This window comes from Canis lupus, chromosome 7 (assembly GCF_048164855.1).
Source record: "Canis lupus baileyi chromosome 7, mCanLup2.hap1, whole genome shotgun sequence".
Taxonomy (NCBI): domain Eukaryota; kingdom Metazoa; phylum Chordata; class Mammalia; order Carnivora; family Canidae; genus Canis; species Canis lupus.
In genome coordinates this window covers 32,697,254-32,713,443 of record NC_132844.1, presented here as the reverse complement: position 1 = coordinate 32,713,443, position 16,190 = coordinate 32,697,254, and the positions used below count along the sequence as shown (strand labels likewise).

The following is a 16,190-nucleotide window of genomic DNA, read 5'->3' as shown; positions in this document are numbered from 1 at the left end:
AGATTCCCTGCTGAGCGAGAAGCCCAAACGTGGGGTTGGATCCTAGGATCTTGAGAGCATGACCAAGAAAGCTGAGCTGAAGGCAGATGGTTCACCCACTGAGCCACCCAGGTGCCCCTACTTTTTTTTTTTTTTAATAGCAAAGAATACCAAGAGGGCATGTTTCATAGGAAAGCAGGTATACTTATAAAAAATATTTTTGTTTTAAGCAATCAGGGTAGAAATTGGAACAATTTCTTTAAATAAAATTTATTTCAGGGACGCTGGATGGGGCAATAGAATAAGCCTCCTCTTGGTTTCCATTCAGGTCATGATCTTGAGATCGAGCTTCATGTCAGGCTCTGAGCTCAGCAAGGAGTCTGCTAAAGTTTCTCTCTCCCTCTCCCTCTCCCCCTCCCTGCACTTGTTCACTGTCTCTCTCTAAAATAAATCTTTAAACTCAATAAAATATAATTCAAGGGCTATGTTCTTATATAGCAAAGAATTACTTTTGTTGCCACTTGGAACCTGTTATGCTCAATCACTCTAATCTGCATGCAGAGAAAGCCTTTGAACTCTGAAATTTAGTTACCCTCCAACTTCTATAAAAGCACTGTAAATCTTGCCATATTTCATTATATGTAATGAAATGTATGTACAGTGCCTTTGTGACTGTTATAGATTAAATATAGCAACAAAAGACAAGACTTTTTTCCATATTTAGACTATGCAAATGCAGAAAAGTATGATCTGTTTTTTTTTTTTTTTTTTGAGAGAGAGCACAGCAGGGAGGGGCAGAGGGAGAGAGAGAATCTTAAGCATTTGGGGCTCAATCTCATGACCCTGATATTGTGACCTTTGTGGAAACTGAGTTGGATGCTTAACTGACTGAGCCAGCCAGGCATCCCTGTATTTGTTTTCATACTTTTTAAAAGATTATTTATTTATTTACTTATTTGAGAGAAAGAGAGAGAGTACAAGTTGGGGAAGGGGCAGAGGAAGAGAATCTTCAAGCAGATTCCCTGCTGAGCACAGACCCTGACAAGGGGTTCAATCTAACGAACCTGATATTATGACCTGAGCCAAAGAGTCAGATGCTCAACTCACTGGGCCACCCAGGCACCCCTGTATTTATTATTAAAGGCAGCTATAAAAAAAAAAAAAGGCAGCTATAGGCATTTTGGAGCTTTGATTTCAACCAGGAAGGAAATGCAATTTTGGAAACTATCTAGAAGTTAAAAACTAGCACCCTGGGTAAGGCTGAGAGATTGATTTTTCACTAATAGACTGATATTTTAACTAATACCATAGAGTATTTAAAAAAAAAAAAGGAAAGGAAACTATCAGACTTCTCTTCAAAAGACAGAGAAGACTTCTGCTTCTGGCTAAGATAGAATAACATTGACTAGATTTACCTTCCCACCTGAAACCAAAAAATGGACAAAGTGTATGAAATAGTTTTCAAAAGGGTGGACATAAGGCAATGAAACACAGTGATCCCTGAGAAAAAAAGAAGTAAAAGTCCTACTGTGTCAGAGTGCCTGGGTGGCTCAGTCGGTTAAGCACTTGCCTTCAGCTCAGATCATGATCCCAGGGTCCTGGGACCAAGTCCCACATCAGGCTCCCTGCTCAGTGGGGAGCCTGATTCTCCCTCTCCCTCTCTCTCCTCTCCCTGCTCATATACTATCTCTCTAGTAAATAAATAAAATCTTTTTAAAAAGAAAAAAAAAGTCCTACCATGTCCTAGATCACTTTCTTAAGAGAGTGTCCAGGCAGCTTCACAGGGAAGGGAACCCACACAGAGCCTGGCAAACTCCTTGTATTGAAGAAATAGAATTGAGAGCCCAAACAAGACAAGACAGCTAGAGCTTGTAGGAGAGTAAAGGGCTGCACAAAAAGAGGTCTTCAGAAACTACAGAGGGGACCCCTCCTCCCCAACCTTCACCAAGTACTCAGCAGAATACCCATCAGCACATGTATGTGCAGAAATGACCTGAGGCTAAGTAAAGAATTCCCCCAAAAGATTAGAGGGAACAGTGTTTGAACATACAGGGTTTGGGTACAGCCCCAGCCAGGCTAGGAAATCTTGATTCATAGGGCTTGAAGTAGAGTATACAGAAGTGTCCTGCCTCATTAGGGAGTAATAATTAGCACCAGATGGAACATTACTCTATTCCCACCTAACAAATCTTAAAAGCAAACCTAAAGAGATCAGTTTCCCAGTTAGCTGAATTCTAGAACAAATAAAGAATATTTATAGAAATAGAAGAATATCCAATACTTCCCATAAAGTGAAAGATTACCTGGCATGCAAAGTATCATGGAAACAAAGCTCACAATAAGGAGAAAAAACTAACCCAGAACCAATATAGATGTTAGAATAAACAGGCAGGATCATTAGTTACTATAACTGTATTTCATATGTTCAAAAGTTAAATATAGAGGCTACTTTTTAAAAGTTTAATAAAATTTAATAAAATAATTTAGTTTTCAGTATCAAATAGCTTTATCTGTCACATATTATAATAAAATGACCTCATTGTTATTTGGCTTTACCTTTTTTACTCATATTTACAGAAAATCTTGAAAGAATAGATCAGGCATGAAAATAATTTCAAGTGTCATTTCATTTACAGGTCTGCATTACATTTACTGAATTTGGAAAAATGCAAAATATTTGTAACTTTCTTGTTGAAAAGCTAGATAGCTCTGTTGTTATTAGCCAACCCCAGTTCTATCATACTCCAGGTTCTGTTGAGAATCTTCGGTAAGTTAAGTATATCTTTACCTAAATTATCAACTAATTAAACAAAACTATTCAGTGCTAGAGTTTATTGAATGTCATATTAATAATCTCTGCATTTAATCCCTAAGACGCCAAGCCTGTCTTGTTGCTGTTGAGAACGCATGGCGCAAAGCTCAAGAAGTCTGTAACCTTGTTGGCCAAACTCTAGGAAAACCTTTATTAATCAAAGAAGAAGAAACGAAAGAATGGGAAGGCCAAATAGATGATCTCCAGTCATCCAGACTCTCAAGTTCATTAACTGTCCAACAAAAAATCAAAAGTGCGACAATACATGCTGCTTCAAAAGTATTTATAACTTTTGAAGTAAAAGGGAAAGAGAAGAAAAGAAAAAACCTCTGAAATTCCAACCGAAATGTTTGTATAATTTTATTTTTATACTTTTTATGTTTGTTTTTGTCCTGAAAATATATATTGTGTAGTATATAGTATTTCTCCCCAAAATCTGTCAATCCTGGAATACAGTCCCACAAATAGCTAAGTTTACTTTCTATTTTTAAAAACTTACTATGGAAAATGCTCTGAAAATAAATGTGTTATACGTGCACAATTATATACTGATAATATAAGTGATGTAAGAAATTTTTATATTTCTACTACAGGAATAAATATTGGCAGTTATTAGCATGATTCTTAACACTAATAGAAAGGATGAGGAACACCTATCTTTTGATAAAAGGGTAGTGAGGTATACTAGGAAAATATTTTGATGCCAGAAATAAAATATATGGACCAGATCCTCTTCACCAGAATCCTATGATTATATAAGCATTCTCCAATACAAATAAAGACAAGCCACATATGTAACTTAAAACTACCTAGTAGACATGTATAAAAAAAGTAAAATGTAAAAAATTTTTAAAAAGCAGTTAGAACTAAGTTTAATATTTTAATCTAATATGTCTAAAATACTATAATTTCAGCATATAATCAGTATTTTAAAAAATAATGGATATTTATATTTTTTATACTAAGTTTTCAAAATATGTACACTTCATGTTATAACAAATCTTAATTCAGATGCTAAGTTTTCATCAGAAATGCTTGATCTGTATTTCCTAAAATGTAGTGAAAAACTAGATTCACACACACAGGTTGTTCCAGACATGCTTAAAAGAGCTAGTAACTGCATCAAGCAGCAATTTCAAGTAGCAATTTTCAAATTAAAAGTTTTAAAAATTTAAAATTCTGTTCCTTGATTGTATTTACCATATTTTAAGTTCTTGAAAGTGGTTAATGGCTACTGTGTGGGACAGTGCATGATTTTACACTGAGATAATGATCCTTAAGTCTATTTGAGATGTAGCAGCAAGTACAATGCATTGCTATTGCATTGCACATTATCTACAGGTGTGTTCATAAGCCATGACTGTTGTTACTTAGCATAGGTTTCCCATTCCCCACCATAAAGCTGTAGGTCCTAGGGTTTTTCCTCTGACCTATCTCCATACTCATATACCAATATTTTTTTCCTATAGCACACTCCAGGATGTAGTTTATATCCCACCACTTTCTTAAGTGGCACTGAAATAGTTTTATTCATCTCTTCTGTTGTGTCCTTGGCAGGAGGGAATGTGAAAGCTACGAAGAAAAGTTTTAGAATCCAACACCCTGTGTTCAAATCTGACTTTACTACTACTACAATGTAAGCTCCTTTAAAATGAAGATCCTATGTGGTTCACAGCTGCATTCCCAGACCCAGCATAGTATCAGGGCCAACACAGAGCAGGCTCTCAAATAATCTGCTGGGCAAATTTACCAGATGTGTAAACTTCGCAAGCAAGGCACTTTGTCTTTAAGCTTCTTTCCTCACCAATAAAATGAGGCTAAATACCTACCTTGCAATGTTACTATAAGGATTAAAGTTGATAAATACAAGACCATAAGAATAATGCCTCGCACACCATAGCTGTCACTTAATAAACAATAGCCATTATAGCAACTGTATTCTTTGATTACTGTCAATTCAACTAAAAGTTGGCTCTCCCAAGTCTTCCATATTAAGATAGATTTTTAAATATATGAAAAATAGCATTATCACAAAACCAGTTTAGGATATGTTTTTATTTCAAAAAGGGCTAAATAAATTATATTTTAGCTTTTATTTATCCAGTTGGATAGAAAAACATATTGGGACTGAACAGCAACAACAAAAAATTGTGGGACGCCTGGGTGGCTCAGCGGTTGAGCACCTGCCTTCTGCCCAGGCTGTGATCCTGGAGTCCCGGGATGGAGTCCCACATTAGGTTCCCTGCACGGAGGCTGCTTTTCTCTCTGCCCATGTCTCTGCCTCTCTCTCTGTGTGTCTCTAATGAATAAATGAATAAAATCTTTATAAAAAATTGTTTATGCTCAATAAAAATTTAATTATGTGGGTAGGTTTTTTTTAGCTATAGCTTCATTATATGGTTTCATCATATTTGGTAAACAAAGTTTTCAGCTTACAATGAAATACCTAAAAACAAATTCTAAGTTACCAAACACTTTTTAGAATTTACAGGAATTTTTAAAGATAGTGCTTTAAAAAAAAGAAAAACTTGTAAAATGGGCAGTCCTGCAATTCTGTAGAGTGGCTAAGAGAAAAAAATCATTAAAGATTGGACTGGTTTAGGTATGACATACCATGTGCTCATGACTAAGGGTATCAGATTTAGTTGTCAGTTGGTAGCAGTTTAATTTCTGACACATGGCATATACTGGCATCTCACAATGACTTAGGGGACCTGTGCCACAAAGCCTGCTGGGAAAAGCCTATCCCGAACTTAACCCTGACAAAATTTCTTTATTCTGAACCCCCTTTTTAAAAAATCCTTCCAGATAGCAGCAAATTATATTTGCTGTTTTCTGAAAGAAAAAAAATTTTCCCATTTGGGTATCTGAATAGACCCACTATACTCCAAACATCTTTGTAAAAGGAAATACTATTAAGTAAATTTTCTTAATATTACTGATAAAATTTAGGATTCTATTCAGTTACATGGTAAAGATTACATTTTTTATAGTAGCAATATACCTTATTTTTAAGTATCCTTGTTCTTGACAGTTAATTTTAGTGCAATGTAAATAAATAAGACCTAGAAAAATAGTTTGTAACTTAAGATGCTTTACTTCATACCCCATAATCATTATTATGTCCTCAGGAATGTAGGTCGAGGATGCCCTAATTCTGTCTGACTTGTTGATAAGAACTTGATAGCAAGGAATTCTTCTCACTGGCCTAAAAATATAAAAACATGAATTACAAGGTCAAATATGGGAGTTAATATATTATCTACATTACAAAATTGTATGGGAGGCAAATGCTTTACTACTCATTCCCAAAAAAGCCCACTATATAAATTAGTTTAAAATAACATTTACTATTTTTATGCATATTGTATTTATAACTAAATAGCTTCTCATAATCTAATGTGGCCTAAATTAATATGTTCAGTTTTGTTTAAAACACTAGAATTCAGTGGCTAATCCAAGCCAAACACTGCTCTCAGGATAATGTAATAGGTTTTTTTCAAGAGGAATGATTTATGCTATTTTATTAGAAGAATAACACTTTTTATAACCTGTTTATCAGGATATTTCTGTCTCAGCGACTCTTCTGGAGCTCTGGTTTCAGCATCCCAACCAACAGTTATGCCCAGTTAGCCACATTCCTTGTGGATGATCACCAATCCTACCTCTAAACAGTTTCCACCCAGCCTTAGTTTCCATACTAAAGGATGAAAAGCCTAGGTGGCTGGAGAAACTGCTAATCTAAATTATCCTAAAACCAGTTAAATCCCTAAATTAAAAAAATTTTAAAAATATCCTTCAAATATCAATGTTACTTACCATCTGATGGGGGTGGGATGTGTGCCTGTATTTTAAAATACAAAGTTTCTGTCACTCATCCTCTGCTTCCTTTCTGCAGACAATTTTGGGTGAAGAGTTCAAAAACAGAGTAATAGCTCCAATAGTACACACACATCAGGTTTACACTGATCCCATTAATTACATACTAATTATGTTTCGCCTGTCTTTACACAAGACTATGAGCTCCTTAACAGCAGGGCTATATCTTAAATATTTCTTTTCCCAGTATCTCCGGCTAATAAAAGGCTAAGAAGAGGAAAAGTTGGCTGGCAGATATTTTGTTTTATTCCCTATCAGAGGGATAGCATTTATAGCAGAGTACTTGAATGCTGGTACACATAGAAGTAGGGAAGGAAGATGCAAAGCACTGATTCCAGAATGTATGTTCAAAATGTTTGCATATTTTAAATGCATATTTTAAACTAAATGGGCTAAATGGGTATATACTTTAATTCCTCCAAAGCTTAGCTTTCTCAGAAAAGTCTGTGACTATACAACAACAAATATTTTATTGTCTAAACTAGTCTCTTAAATTATTTCAGAACCTATACTCACTTTAAGCTTACATATCAGTGTGTATCTCTGCCTTTCATCCCTTGGCACAACCGAGTCATTATCGCTTGTGCCACACAAACCTCACCGATAGGACATAACATACTGCTCAGGGAAAGTTGGCTTTTGAAATTCTAATTGCAACCACTGTAAAACTGCATCTAATAAATTTAGTTAACTTAGAACTTTTAATAAACAGATGCTTAAATTGAATTTGTTTCCATTAGCATTATTTTACTTTCAAAGCTATTTTAGAAAATCATATTTATATCTGATAGCAGTAATGCATTTGTAACTCATACAAAAAGTTTTTATGCTTTTTACCTTTTACTGAATCAGTCATATTTATTGTAATTCCATTTAAAAAGAATTAGTACAACGATTCAAATATATCAACTCTAGCCCAACTAAGTAAATAACATCAAAAGAAAAATTTTCTTAGTTTATGCTAAATGAATCATGGAAAGTCTAAGATATTATATTCTATATTGGAGTGGGGGTAAGGTATAATTAACTCAATGTTGAATCTCAACCAAATAAAATACAAAATTATTTTCAATATATCAAATATTTCACTTAGTTCAGAACCTGTAAGATAAGCATGAATTTCTTTTTCATCGTCATTGTACCTATTTCAAAAATGATAAAAATGCAGTGATTATAAACTGATGTGTCTTTGTGAAGAAACCAATATGAATATGCAGCAGAAACCTTTAAAAAATGTATTTGCACGGGCAGCCCGGGTGGCTCAGCGGTTTAGCGCCGCCTTCAGCCCACGGCCTGATCCTGGAGACCTAGGATTGAGTCCCATGTCAGGCTCCTGCATGGAGCCTGCTTCTCCCTCTACCTGTGTCTCTGCCTCTCTCTCTCTCTCTCTGTGTCTCTCATAAATAAATGAAATCTTTAAAAAAAACTATTTGCAAACCACAGAGGTCAGCATATATCTGAGGAATGACTACTGGTTTCATTTTGTAGAAGTGAGATTTCACCATATTCTAAAATGTTACTACTCTTAAACATTACATTCATCTAAAATATTCAGTTGTGGGGATCCCTGGGTGGCTCTGTGGTTTAACACCTGCCTTCGGCCTGGGGCGTGATCCTGGAGATCCAGGATCAAGTCTCACATTGGGCTCCCTGCATGGAGCCTGCTTCTTTCTCTGCCTGTGTCTCTGCCTCTCTCTCTCTCTCTCTCTCTGTCTCTCATGAATAAATAAATAAATAAAATATTTTTTAAAAAAATAAATATTCAGTTGTGTAGTACTTCATTTGAATACTACAGAATTTTCTCACTAATATTAAATTCAACACATTAGAAGTGTTTTATGTAAATGTTTAGACACTTCATTAACCAGTAATATTAACTAATGATTTTTCATATTATTTGGGAATAACTCTGGAAACATAACACTACAGCAACCACACCACTGAATAACTGAGAACATCTGCAGCTCTTGAGAATGTACAGATTCTAGCCACTTATGCTACCACGGTATCCCTGAAGGCAGGAAAGTAGAGGCCCCAGCAGTATCCACACAGACCAACCAACTAGTGCTTTTCTATGTGTGAACTAGAGTGTTAGAAAGGGAACATGAGAGTTGAATGAATAATAAACTTCTTGGAAGACAGCATGGTGTGACAGTAGTATCGTTTCCAGAGATAAAAATGGAGGTTATACTTTCTGCTACTTATCAGAACTATTATCCAAGCCTTTTGAACACTTGTAGATAAATGCGATGCACTTATACCTAAGTGAGTATGAAGACTAGAAAGAAACATATAAATCTAAAGGATTTTTAAAATCTAGGATCAGGAATATGGAATGCAGTGCAGCTGTAATGCTACACTTAAAACATTATTTATGAAAAGGGGTAAAAGCTAAAATTAAAATGCTTGAAATTAATAAAAAGAAATCAAAATTTTAAGTATTTTCTTTAAAAAATAATAAATTCTGAATACTCTTCTCTGCTTCCTACCCTGTCTCACATTACAAACTGCTATTTCTCATGAATGTTCCCTATCTAGTCATAGAAAGGATAAACAGCCCAAAAGCTAGCACATGAGTGCCCTTAACTGAGTCAGCTATAGCACAAATAAAAGGTCAGATGTCTTTTAGTTTTTGCCACTAAGAACTCAGATGAATTATGGATGAAGAGGTTTTCATGACTGATTTAGAAAACAGTGGATCAAGTGTTTTAAACTATCAAGTCTTAATAATAGTGTCAGAAAATAAGGTATATTGTGTTGTCTACAGCAGAGTTCTTTTTTCATACTCTTTCTACAGCAGAGTTCTTTTTCATACCCTTTCCAGGCAAGCCTAAAATAATCTGGGACAAAAGTTGGAATAAATATCAAGTTACCTAATTATTTCTTACAGTTTTTCTCATTTATAGAAAAATCAAATCACAAAAATGTCAAAATAAATTATTTTTACTTTCAAGGTTTGAAATGGACTTTGGATAATCCTCTTATATTTGTAGTACTCATTAAACTATTCCATTTACTAGATGCCTGTAGTCAGTGATATCCCTTTGCCAATAATTATTTTTAGATCACTTTTCATTCTCAAGTGGTCTTAATGCTTTAAAATTCACGGATTTCCATTATCTGAAAAATTATATTAATATTTATGTGTATGTACAGACCTAGGTACATAGACATATAAGTCAACAAACTAAAAGAAAGGAACTTCTCCTTTGCTGTATCTCCATTACTATTAATGTTTAAAGAAAATGAATGCCTTCTCTTTTTAAATTTTTTTTAAAGATTTATTTTAGAGAGTGAAAGCACAAGCTGGTGGGTCAGAGGGAGAGGAAGAGAATCTCAAGCAGACACCGCACTGAGTAGGAACCCACTTGGGGCTCAACCTCACCACCCTGAGGTCACAACCTAAGCCAAAACCAAGAGTCAGATGCTTAAACAGCTGTGCCACCCAGGCACCCTTGCCTCCTCTTTTTAAAATAGGAAGTAATTATTCTTAACTCCCTGGTCTTTAAAATATTTATGCAGGAATAACATGGATTCAGTAAGTACTAAGTAGACTACTAGAAACCTGATAAATCTTCCAGATGATCAGAAAAGACATTTCCTAACTTCATTTTGTACACAGTATCTTAATTCAAAAAATACTTTGGAAAGAGTATGTGCAAGCCAGAAATCAGATTAGGACTCAAAGGCAAAATCTGAAAGCAGATTTATGTCACATAAATGTACACTACCTTCACTTTAATAACCAGTGTTTCATATGCATCATCCATGCTTTCATTCTCTGGAATGACCATCTAAAACCATCTCCAAAATCAGAAAACATTAAAAATAAAATGCTTAAAGTAAGAATTTACATATTAATATATTTAATATATAGAAAATGATGCTGCTTATTACATAATGTCTACTATCATCAGACAGGGACTCCTCTTTTATCCACCCACACTGAGTTAATCTGTATAAAAGTAAGAGAAAATAGACCTTTCTCATGAAACAAGTGTATTAAAGTACACAAACACACACACACACACTCCATATCATGACCAGTAAATTTTCTGTTGTTTGTGAAATAAGGTGTCAGAACTTCAGATTATTTTATCACAAAAATATAATCTTCCAATTAGAAACGTATAATCTGTCTATATGATATTTTTCTGCATTTCTATAGTAATTTTTTTCCTTACAGCCTATTTCCTTATTCCACAAGGAATCTTTTTCTCATTTTATGCATGTTGTTTAAAAGGAATATAAATCAGATAAAATTTATTTAGAAAAAGCTTTTAGGAGCATATTATTTTTAGAAAGTGAAATATACCTTATACGGCAATTGGTTACCTCTGGAATACTTCAGAGTTTTTTTTCCTTGTAGGGTAAAAGGTGGTCATCTAATTAAAAAGAATTCTAAAGTCCTACATACCAATATTTAGCATTGATATGTGATTTATAATAATATTCTGCTACAGTTCTCTGATGCCCCAAGAATTCGCAAAACTGCAAAACAAAATGATGGAGACTCTTGGGTAAAAAGCAGATGTACGGAAGCCAAAAAACTTACCACATCCTCTGCCTCAGTCCTCACCAACATGACACATGGTACCTGTCTGAATCAGCAAGAATGACATGGATATTTCTTTTCCCCAAAAGGATAAGTAGAATATACACCAATAAATTGCTGAATGTAAGATTTTCTGTCTGCTGGAATAAATGCACCATCAAGTATACGGAAGACTGTATATTCTTTACTTTTGAATATGGTTTCTTTTCCAACTATATTAGGAAATGACAGATGAAATAAAGTGAACAAAGGACAAAGGTCACTTTTCCATTATCCTCATAGTTTTGCTTCATATTCAAGGTAAAGCTGAAAAAATAAGTATTTTTCAGAAACCACACTTTGTCAACTAAGGTTACTAAGTGATCTTACTTTCCTCAAAATTTAGCCCCCATTTGCCTGTCAGTGCTCAAGCTAGTTTTTATTTTTTATGCTAGTTTTAGTAGATTCAAAGATGATTTCCTATTCGTTCTTAAAGCTAATACAACTATTAACTAGTCAAATAACTCAAATATTGTTGAAAAATATTCTACTAATCTGGATAAAGAGATGTAGTGTTATAATTTATTAAACCACCCTCTCCTGCCTCCATAAAAAGGAGGGAAGATTTGATTACAGAGTTTCCCCTCCAAAAGGAGAATGCATGCTAATCTTGATTAGTTGTTTTGTTTTCAAATATTTACAGAAGGATGATTATATCAAAGTGGTAAGAGGTTTCTATTCCCAGACTTTGCTTTGCAACATAAATGATAAAATGTGCACCCTTTATTTGTCAAAAGCCACTAAGTTGATTAAACATTATTTTCTGTACCTGCAATCCAAAAAACATCATCTTAAATGATATGTCAAGGTCTCGTCTGAAGGACAGTAGCAATTTTCTTAAGGATGAAAGAAAATAAAAGAATTACAATACAGCACAACTTTTTTTCCCTCCAAGACTCTGAGCAGAATTGTTGCCACACCTCTGAAACAAAACACTGTACTGGTAAAGCTGCCTGCAAAATACAGAGCTGCAAAACCATCAGTACACTATTTGTCACAATCTTCACAGTAATAAGTGTTCCAATATGCTTCTCTATGTAGGATTATCAGGTAAAAGGACAAAATAGTGTTTACTCACTTTTAATGTGAAAATTCCTTTGGCAGTATCTGCACATGAAGCAACCGATGTTTTTCCAATTACTACCACCAAACTTGGTAAGTTGCTAGTTTTTAGTTTTTGGCATTTTTGTTTTTTGGAATGAAAGCTAATTATAAGCATTACCAGGTCATTAAGTTTCTTCCCAGCTACTACTCAATTTAAAATAAATAATAAATAGCATAACATACTTCCCTGATTCAAGTACCCAGTTTCTCACAAAACATGGGTGCACTTAACAGGTATCTTCTGTTTGTGAGCCGAGAAGAAAGCTCACTTCATATACACAGTAAAAATAGTTAAAGGGAAATCTTAGACTGCAAGAAAAGCCTCCTTCACTAGGATTAGAAGATACTTTCTTAAGAGGTCTTTGAAATTCCTGAGACCCATTTAATCCATATTCCTGTATTAAAACAATAAAAGGTTAGAGGGATGTCTGGGTGGCTCAGTTGGTTAAATGTCCCACTTTTGGTTTCGACTCAGGTCAGGATCTCAAGGTCATGAGATCCAGCCTGCCTCAGCTCCACGCTGAACATGGAGTTTAGATTCTCTCTCTCCGGGATGCCTGGGTGTCTCAGCAGTTGAGTGCCTGCCTTCAACCCAGGGCGTGATCCTGGAGTCCCAGGATCAAGTCCCATGTCAGGCTCCCTGCATGGAGCCTGCTTCTCTCCCTCTGCCTGTGTCTCTGCCTCTCTGTATGTCTCTCATAAATAAATAAATAAAATCTTTAAAAAATAAAAAAAAAAGATTCTCTATCCCTCTCCCCCTACACATTCCCCTGCTCTTGTTTGTACTGTCTCTAAAATAAATCTTTAAAAAAATAAAATAAAAGGTTAGAAATTGGCACAGAACAAAAAATTGAGACAGCCTCATTACTTGGGCTTTTCTGCTAAGTTGAGCTCTTCTCATTCTGCTGAGATGATACCTGTCGGTCACTGTAACATAGGTGCTACATTATTGCTGCAGTGTGTACATCCACCAAAAGAAGTGCTGCTTTTCCTGGGGAGGAAGATCAATATGCAATACTTTTTTAAGCCACCATCAACTGACTCTTCATCAGCAGTAGCCTGACTGGATTCTCTCCTGCCTTTACACTTCCTTCCCAGCATCAGGTTTGTTTCTTGATTTGCATGCAGTCCTGGAATTGAAGGACCACAGAGGTCTACCTGGGCCCACCTTCTACTTAATCCCAAACCCCTTCTGCAGCATCTTTGATGAGTGGCCTCTGGCATAACAGCATCCTTAGAAAACCATAAAGACTAATAATGTAAAAGGCCGGTCTTGGAACCAGAGAGAAAATATGAAATGTGAGGGTAAAATATATATTGAAGGGGAGGGAAAGTATTTATTCTTTTTTTAAAATTATCTTTATTTATTTTTATATGTATTTTTTTATTGGAGTTCAATTTGCCAACATATAACAGCCAGTGCTCATCCCGCCAAGTGCCCCCCTCAGTGGAATGTATTTATTCAAGAAAAGAAAGCAAGCAAATAACAGACTGACCTGAAGGTCAGCACATTCTTCTTTCCCTGACTTGTAAAGATTTTAACCTAGCTTCTCTCAGCAAACCCACTGTACATACATGTGTAAGAGTGTGTTTTATAAACTACAACAAAATGCCCCTCGACGGAAGCATAATTTAAGAGACTTCTATTTGTAAGCTCTTTTTTACTCACTTATTCTAAGCCAAAATGTTGGCTTTGAGTACATGAAAAATGCACAAGAATTCCACTCTAAATCTGCACATCACTGCTGAGTCCCACATTTCACTATGTAGGAGAAGGGCCTTAAAAAACAATAACTTGGGGTACCTGGCTGGCTCAGAGGGGTTGGAACATGCAACTCTCGATCTTGGGGTTGTAAGTTTGAGTCCCGCAGTGAGTATAGAGTTATTTAAAAATAAAATCTTGGGCACCTGGGTGGCTCAGCGGTTGAGCATCTGCCTTTGGCTCAGGTCATGATACCAGGGTCCTGGGATCAAGTCCCACATCGGGCTCCCCAGAGGGAGCCTGCTTCTCCCTCTGCCTATGTCTCTGTCTTTCTGTCTCTTATGAATAAATAAAATATTTTATAAAACATAAAATTTTAAGAGGCACCTGGGTGCTCAATCAAGGATCCAAATCTTGATTTTAGCTTGGGTCATGATTCAGGGTTGTGGGATCAAACCCCCATGGGGCTCCAAGATCAGCTCAGAGGCTACTTATCCATCTCCCTCTGTTTCTCCCCCCCTCACACACTGTGTTCTCTCAAATAAATATATAAAATCTTTTAAAAAAATAAAATCTTAAAAAAAAAATAACTCCAGTAACAATAAAAAGGTACAGAAGTTAAGATGAAGTCCAGCCAGAGGGAGAAGGTATGGATTACTTAAAATATATTAAGCAATTATGATGTGTGGAGCTCATTTGGGTCCTGATTCAAACAAACTAAAAAATATTTACAGCAGGAGATTTTTGGAAAGGTAAACAGTGATTAGATGTTTGATGTTATTCTATAGGTTTGCTATTTTTAACAATATGGATGTTAAAAATGCCATCTTTCCACAGCACCTGGGTAGCTGGGTCAGTTAAGCAACAGATCTTAATTTCTGCTCAGGTGCAGGAGGTGGGTTGGAGCTCCTAGGTGTCCACGCTCAGTGGGGAGTCTGCTGGAGAGGCTCTCTCTCCCCCTCTCCCCCTCCCCTGCAAAACAAATAAATAAATAAATGTTTTTAAAATTGGCATCTTTCTATTACAGTATGTTGTTTCTGATAAGAATAAAGGAAAAGGATGGAAGAAAAAGAATGAAAACACTCGAGTGGGTCACAAAGGACAGACGTGCAGAGTCTGAAGGGCCGGATGAAGCCGGATTTGCCCAGGACTTGCCTTTTACCTGAGTAACCAGTGGATCCTAGTCAGGAGCAAACGAGCTGCTCTTGGATGATGTCTTGGAGGACATGCTGGGGGACGGCGAGTGGGGTCAGGTCACCGGAAGAATGAGAGGAGGACACAGGTTTTTCCCTGCATAAAAACGTGACGGATTATCAAGAATATACTGAAAGTCGGCCAGGTATCCACCGCGGTCCTGGCCCTTAAGGAATACTCAAGAGGAACACACATCCTTGACCTTCGCTCGGGCGTCAGCATCCACAGAACCACCGGCGGGGGCGATTCGCGGAACGTAGTGACCTCAGTGTCACGTTCGACTGAAAAATCCATTTCCGGTAGAGCCGACAGTTGCTGTTGGAAGACTTATAAATACACCGAGGTAGGCCCCGCTTGTTAAAAATCCACAACATAGGGCAGCCCGGGTGGCTCAGCGGTTTAGCGCCGCCTTCAGCCCAGGCCTGATCCAGGAGACCCGGGGTCGAGTCCCACGTCGGGCTCCCCGCGTCTCTGCCTTTCTGTGTGTCTCTCATGAATAAATATTATTAAAAATAATAATAATAAAAAGCCACACCATAAATGAAGAGATTGAGCAACGGGCTGTAACGAAGGAAAGACGCCATCAAAAGAGCGAGAGAAAGGTGCAGACGACAAAGCACAAAGCAAACCTGAGGGCGGAAGGCCAGACACTGGTCCTCGCCCAGGCCCCAAACGGAGCACCAGGTCAGGTCACCCGGGGCGCCTCCTTCTTCCCCGCCCCCAAATACCTGGAAGGCCGCCACCGCGCGAGAGGGCGCTGCTCCGTCGCGTCCCAGGAGCCCGGCTCGGGCCCGTCAGGGGCCCGTCAGGAGCCGCCGGCGTGCGCGGCGCGGGGAGCCCGGGGCGCCGCTGAGGGGGCGTCCGCTGGGCTGAGGCGCCGCCGCCCGGCCGCCGCCCCGCCCGGAACCTCCCGTGGCCCCCGCGGA

General features: G+C 37.0%; 1 protein-coding gene and 2 long non-coding RNA genes across 8 annotated transcripts in view; 2 read left to right on the top strand and 1 right to left on the bottom strand.

The window, feature by feature from the left end:
• The window catches only part of IRAK1BP1 (interleukin 1 receptor associated kinase 1 binding protein 1), a 26,245-nt gene extending 14,856 nt beyond the window's left edge, over positions 1 to 11,389 (top strand). For 3 of the 5 annotated variants that reach the window (XM_072832285.1, XM_072832286.1, XM_072832281.1), the window contains 2 exons: positions 2,616 to 2,746; positions 2,854 to 3,968. In XM_072832285.1, the coding sequence (XP_072688386.1) occupies positions 2,616 to 2,746; positions 2,854 to 3,124 (402 nt within the window). In that variant the 3' untranslated portion in view covers positions 3,125 to 3,968. Of the gene's footprint in view, positions 1 to 2,615; positions 2,747 to 2,853; positions 3,969 to 4,348; positions 7,397 to 11,133 lie in introns of those variants that run through there. The other 2 variants (XM_072832282.1, XM_072832284.1) reach the window with 2 other exon arrangements.
• On the bottom strand, positions 4,832 to 16,190 carry LOC140636738 (uncharacterized). Of its 2 annotated transcripts, none has more exons than XR_012033949.1 (8): positions 15,993 to 16,190; positions 15,233 to 15,360; positions 14,911 to 15,042; positions 12,034 to 12,100; positions 11,226 to 11,271; positions 6,611 to 6,683; positions 5,898 to 5,999; positions 4,832 to 5,090 (listed from the first exon to the last, which is right to left on the bottom strand). It is a non-coding gene; the product is annotated as an uncharacterized lncRNA (long non-coding RNA). The 2 variants fall into 2 exon arrangements; XR_012033950.1 differs by lacking the exon at positions 15,993 to 16,190 and adding an exon at positions 15,894 to 15,974.
• LOC140636741 (uncharacterized) overlaps positions 12,853 to 16,190 on the top strand; it is a 41,961-nt gene continuing 38,623 nt past the window's right edge. The window contains exons 1-2 of the long non-coding RNA XR_012033959.1: positions 12,853 to 13,472; positions 15,098 to 15,607. This is a non-coding gene — a long non-coding RNA (uncharacterized lncRNA). The remainder of the gene's footprint in view (positions 13,473 to 15,097; positions 15,608 to 16,190) is intronic.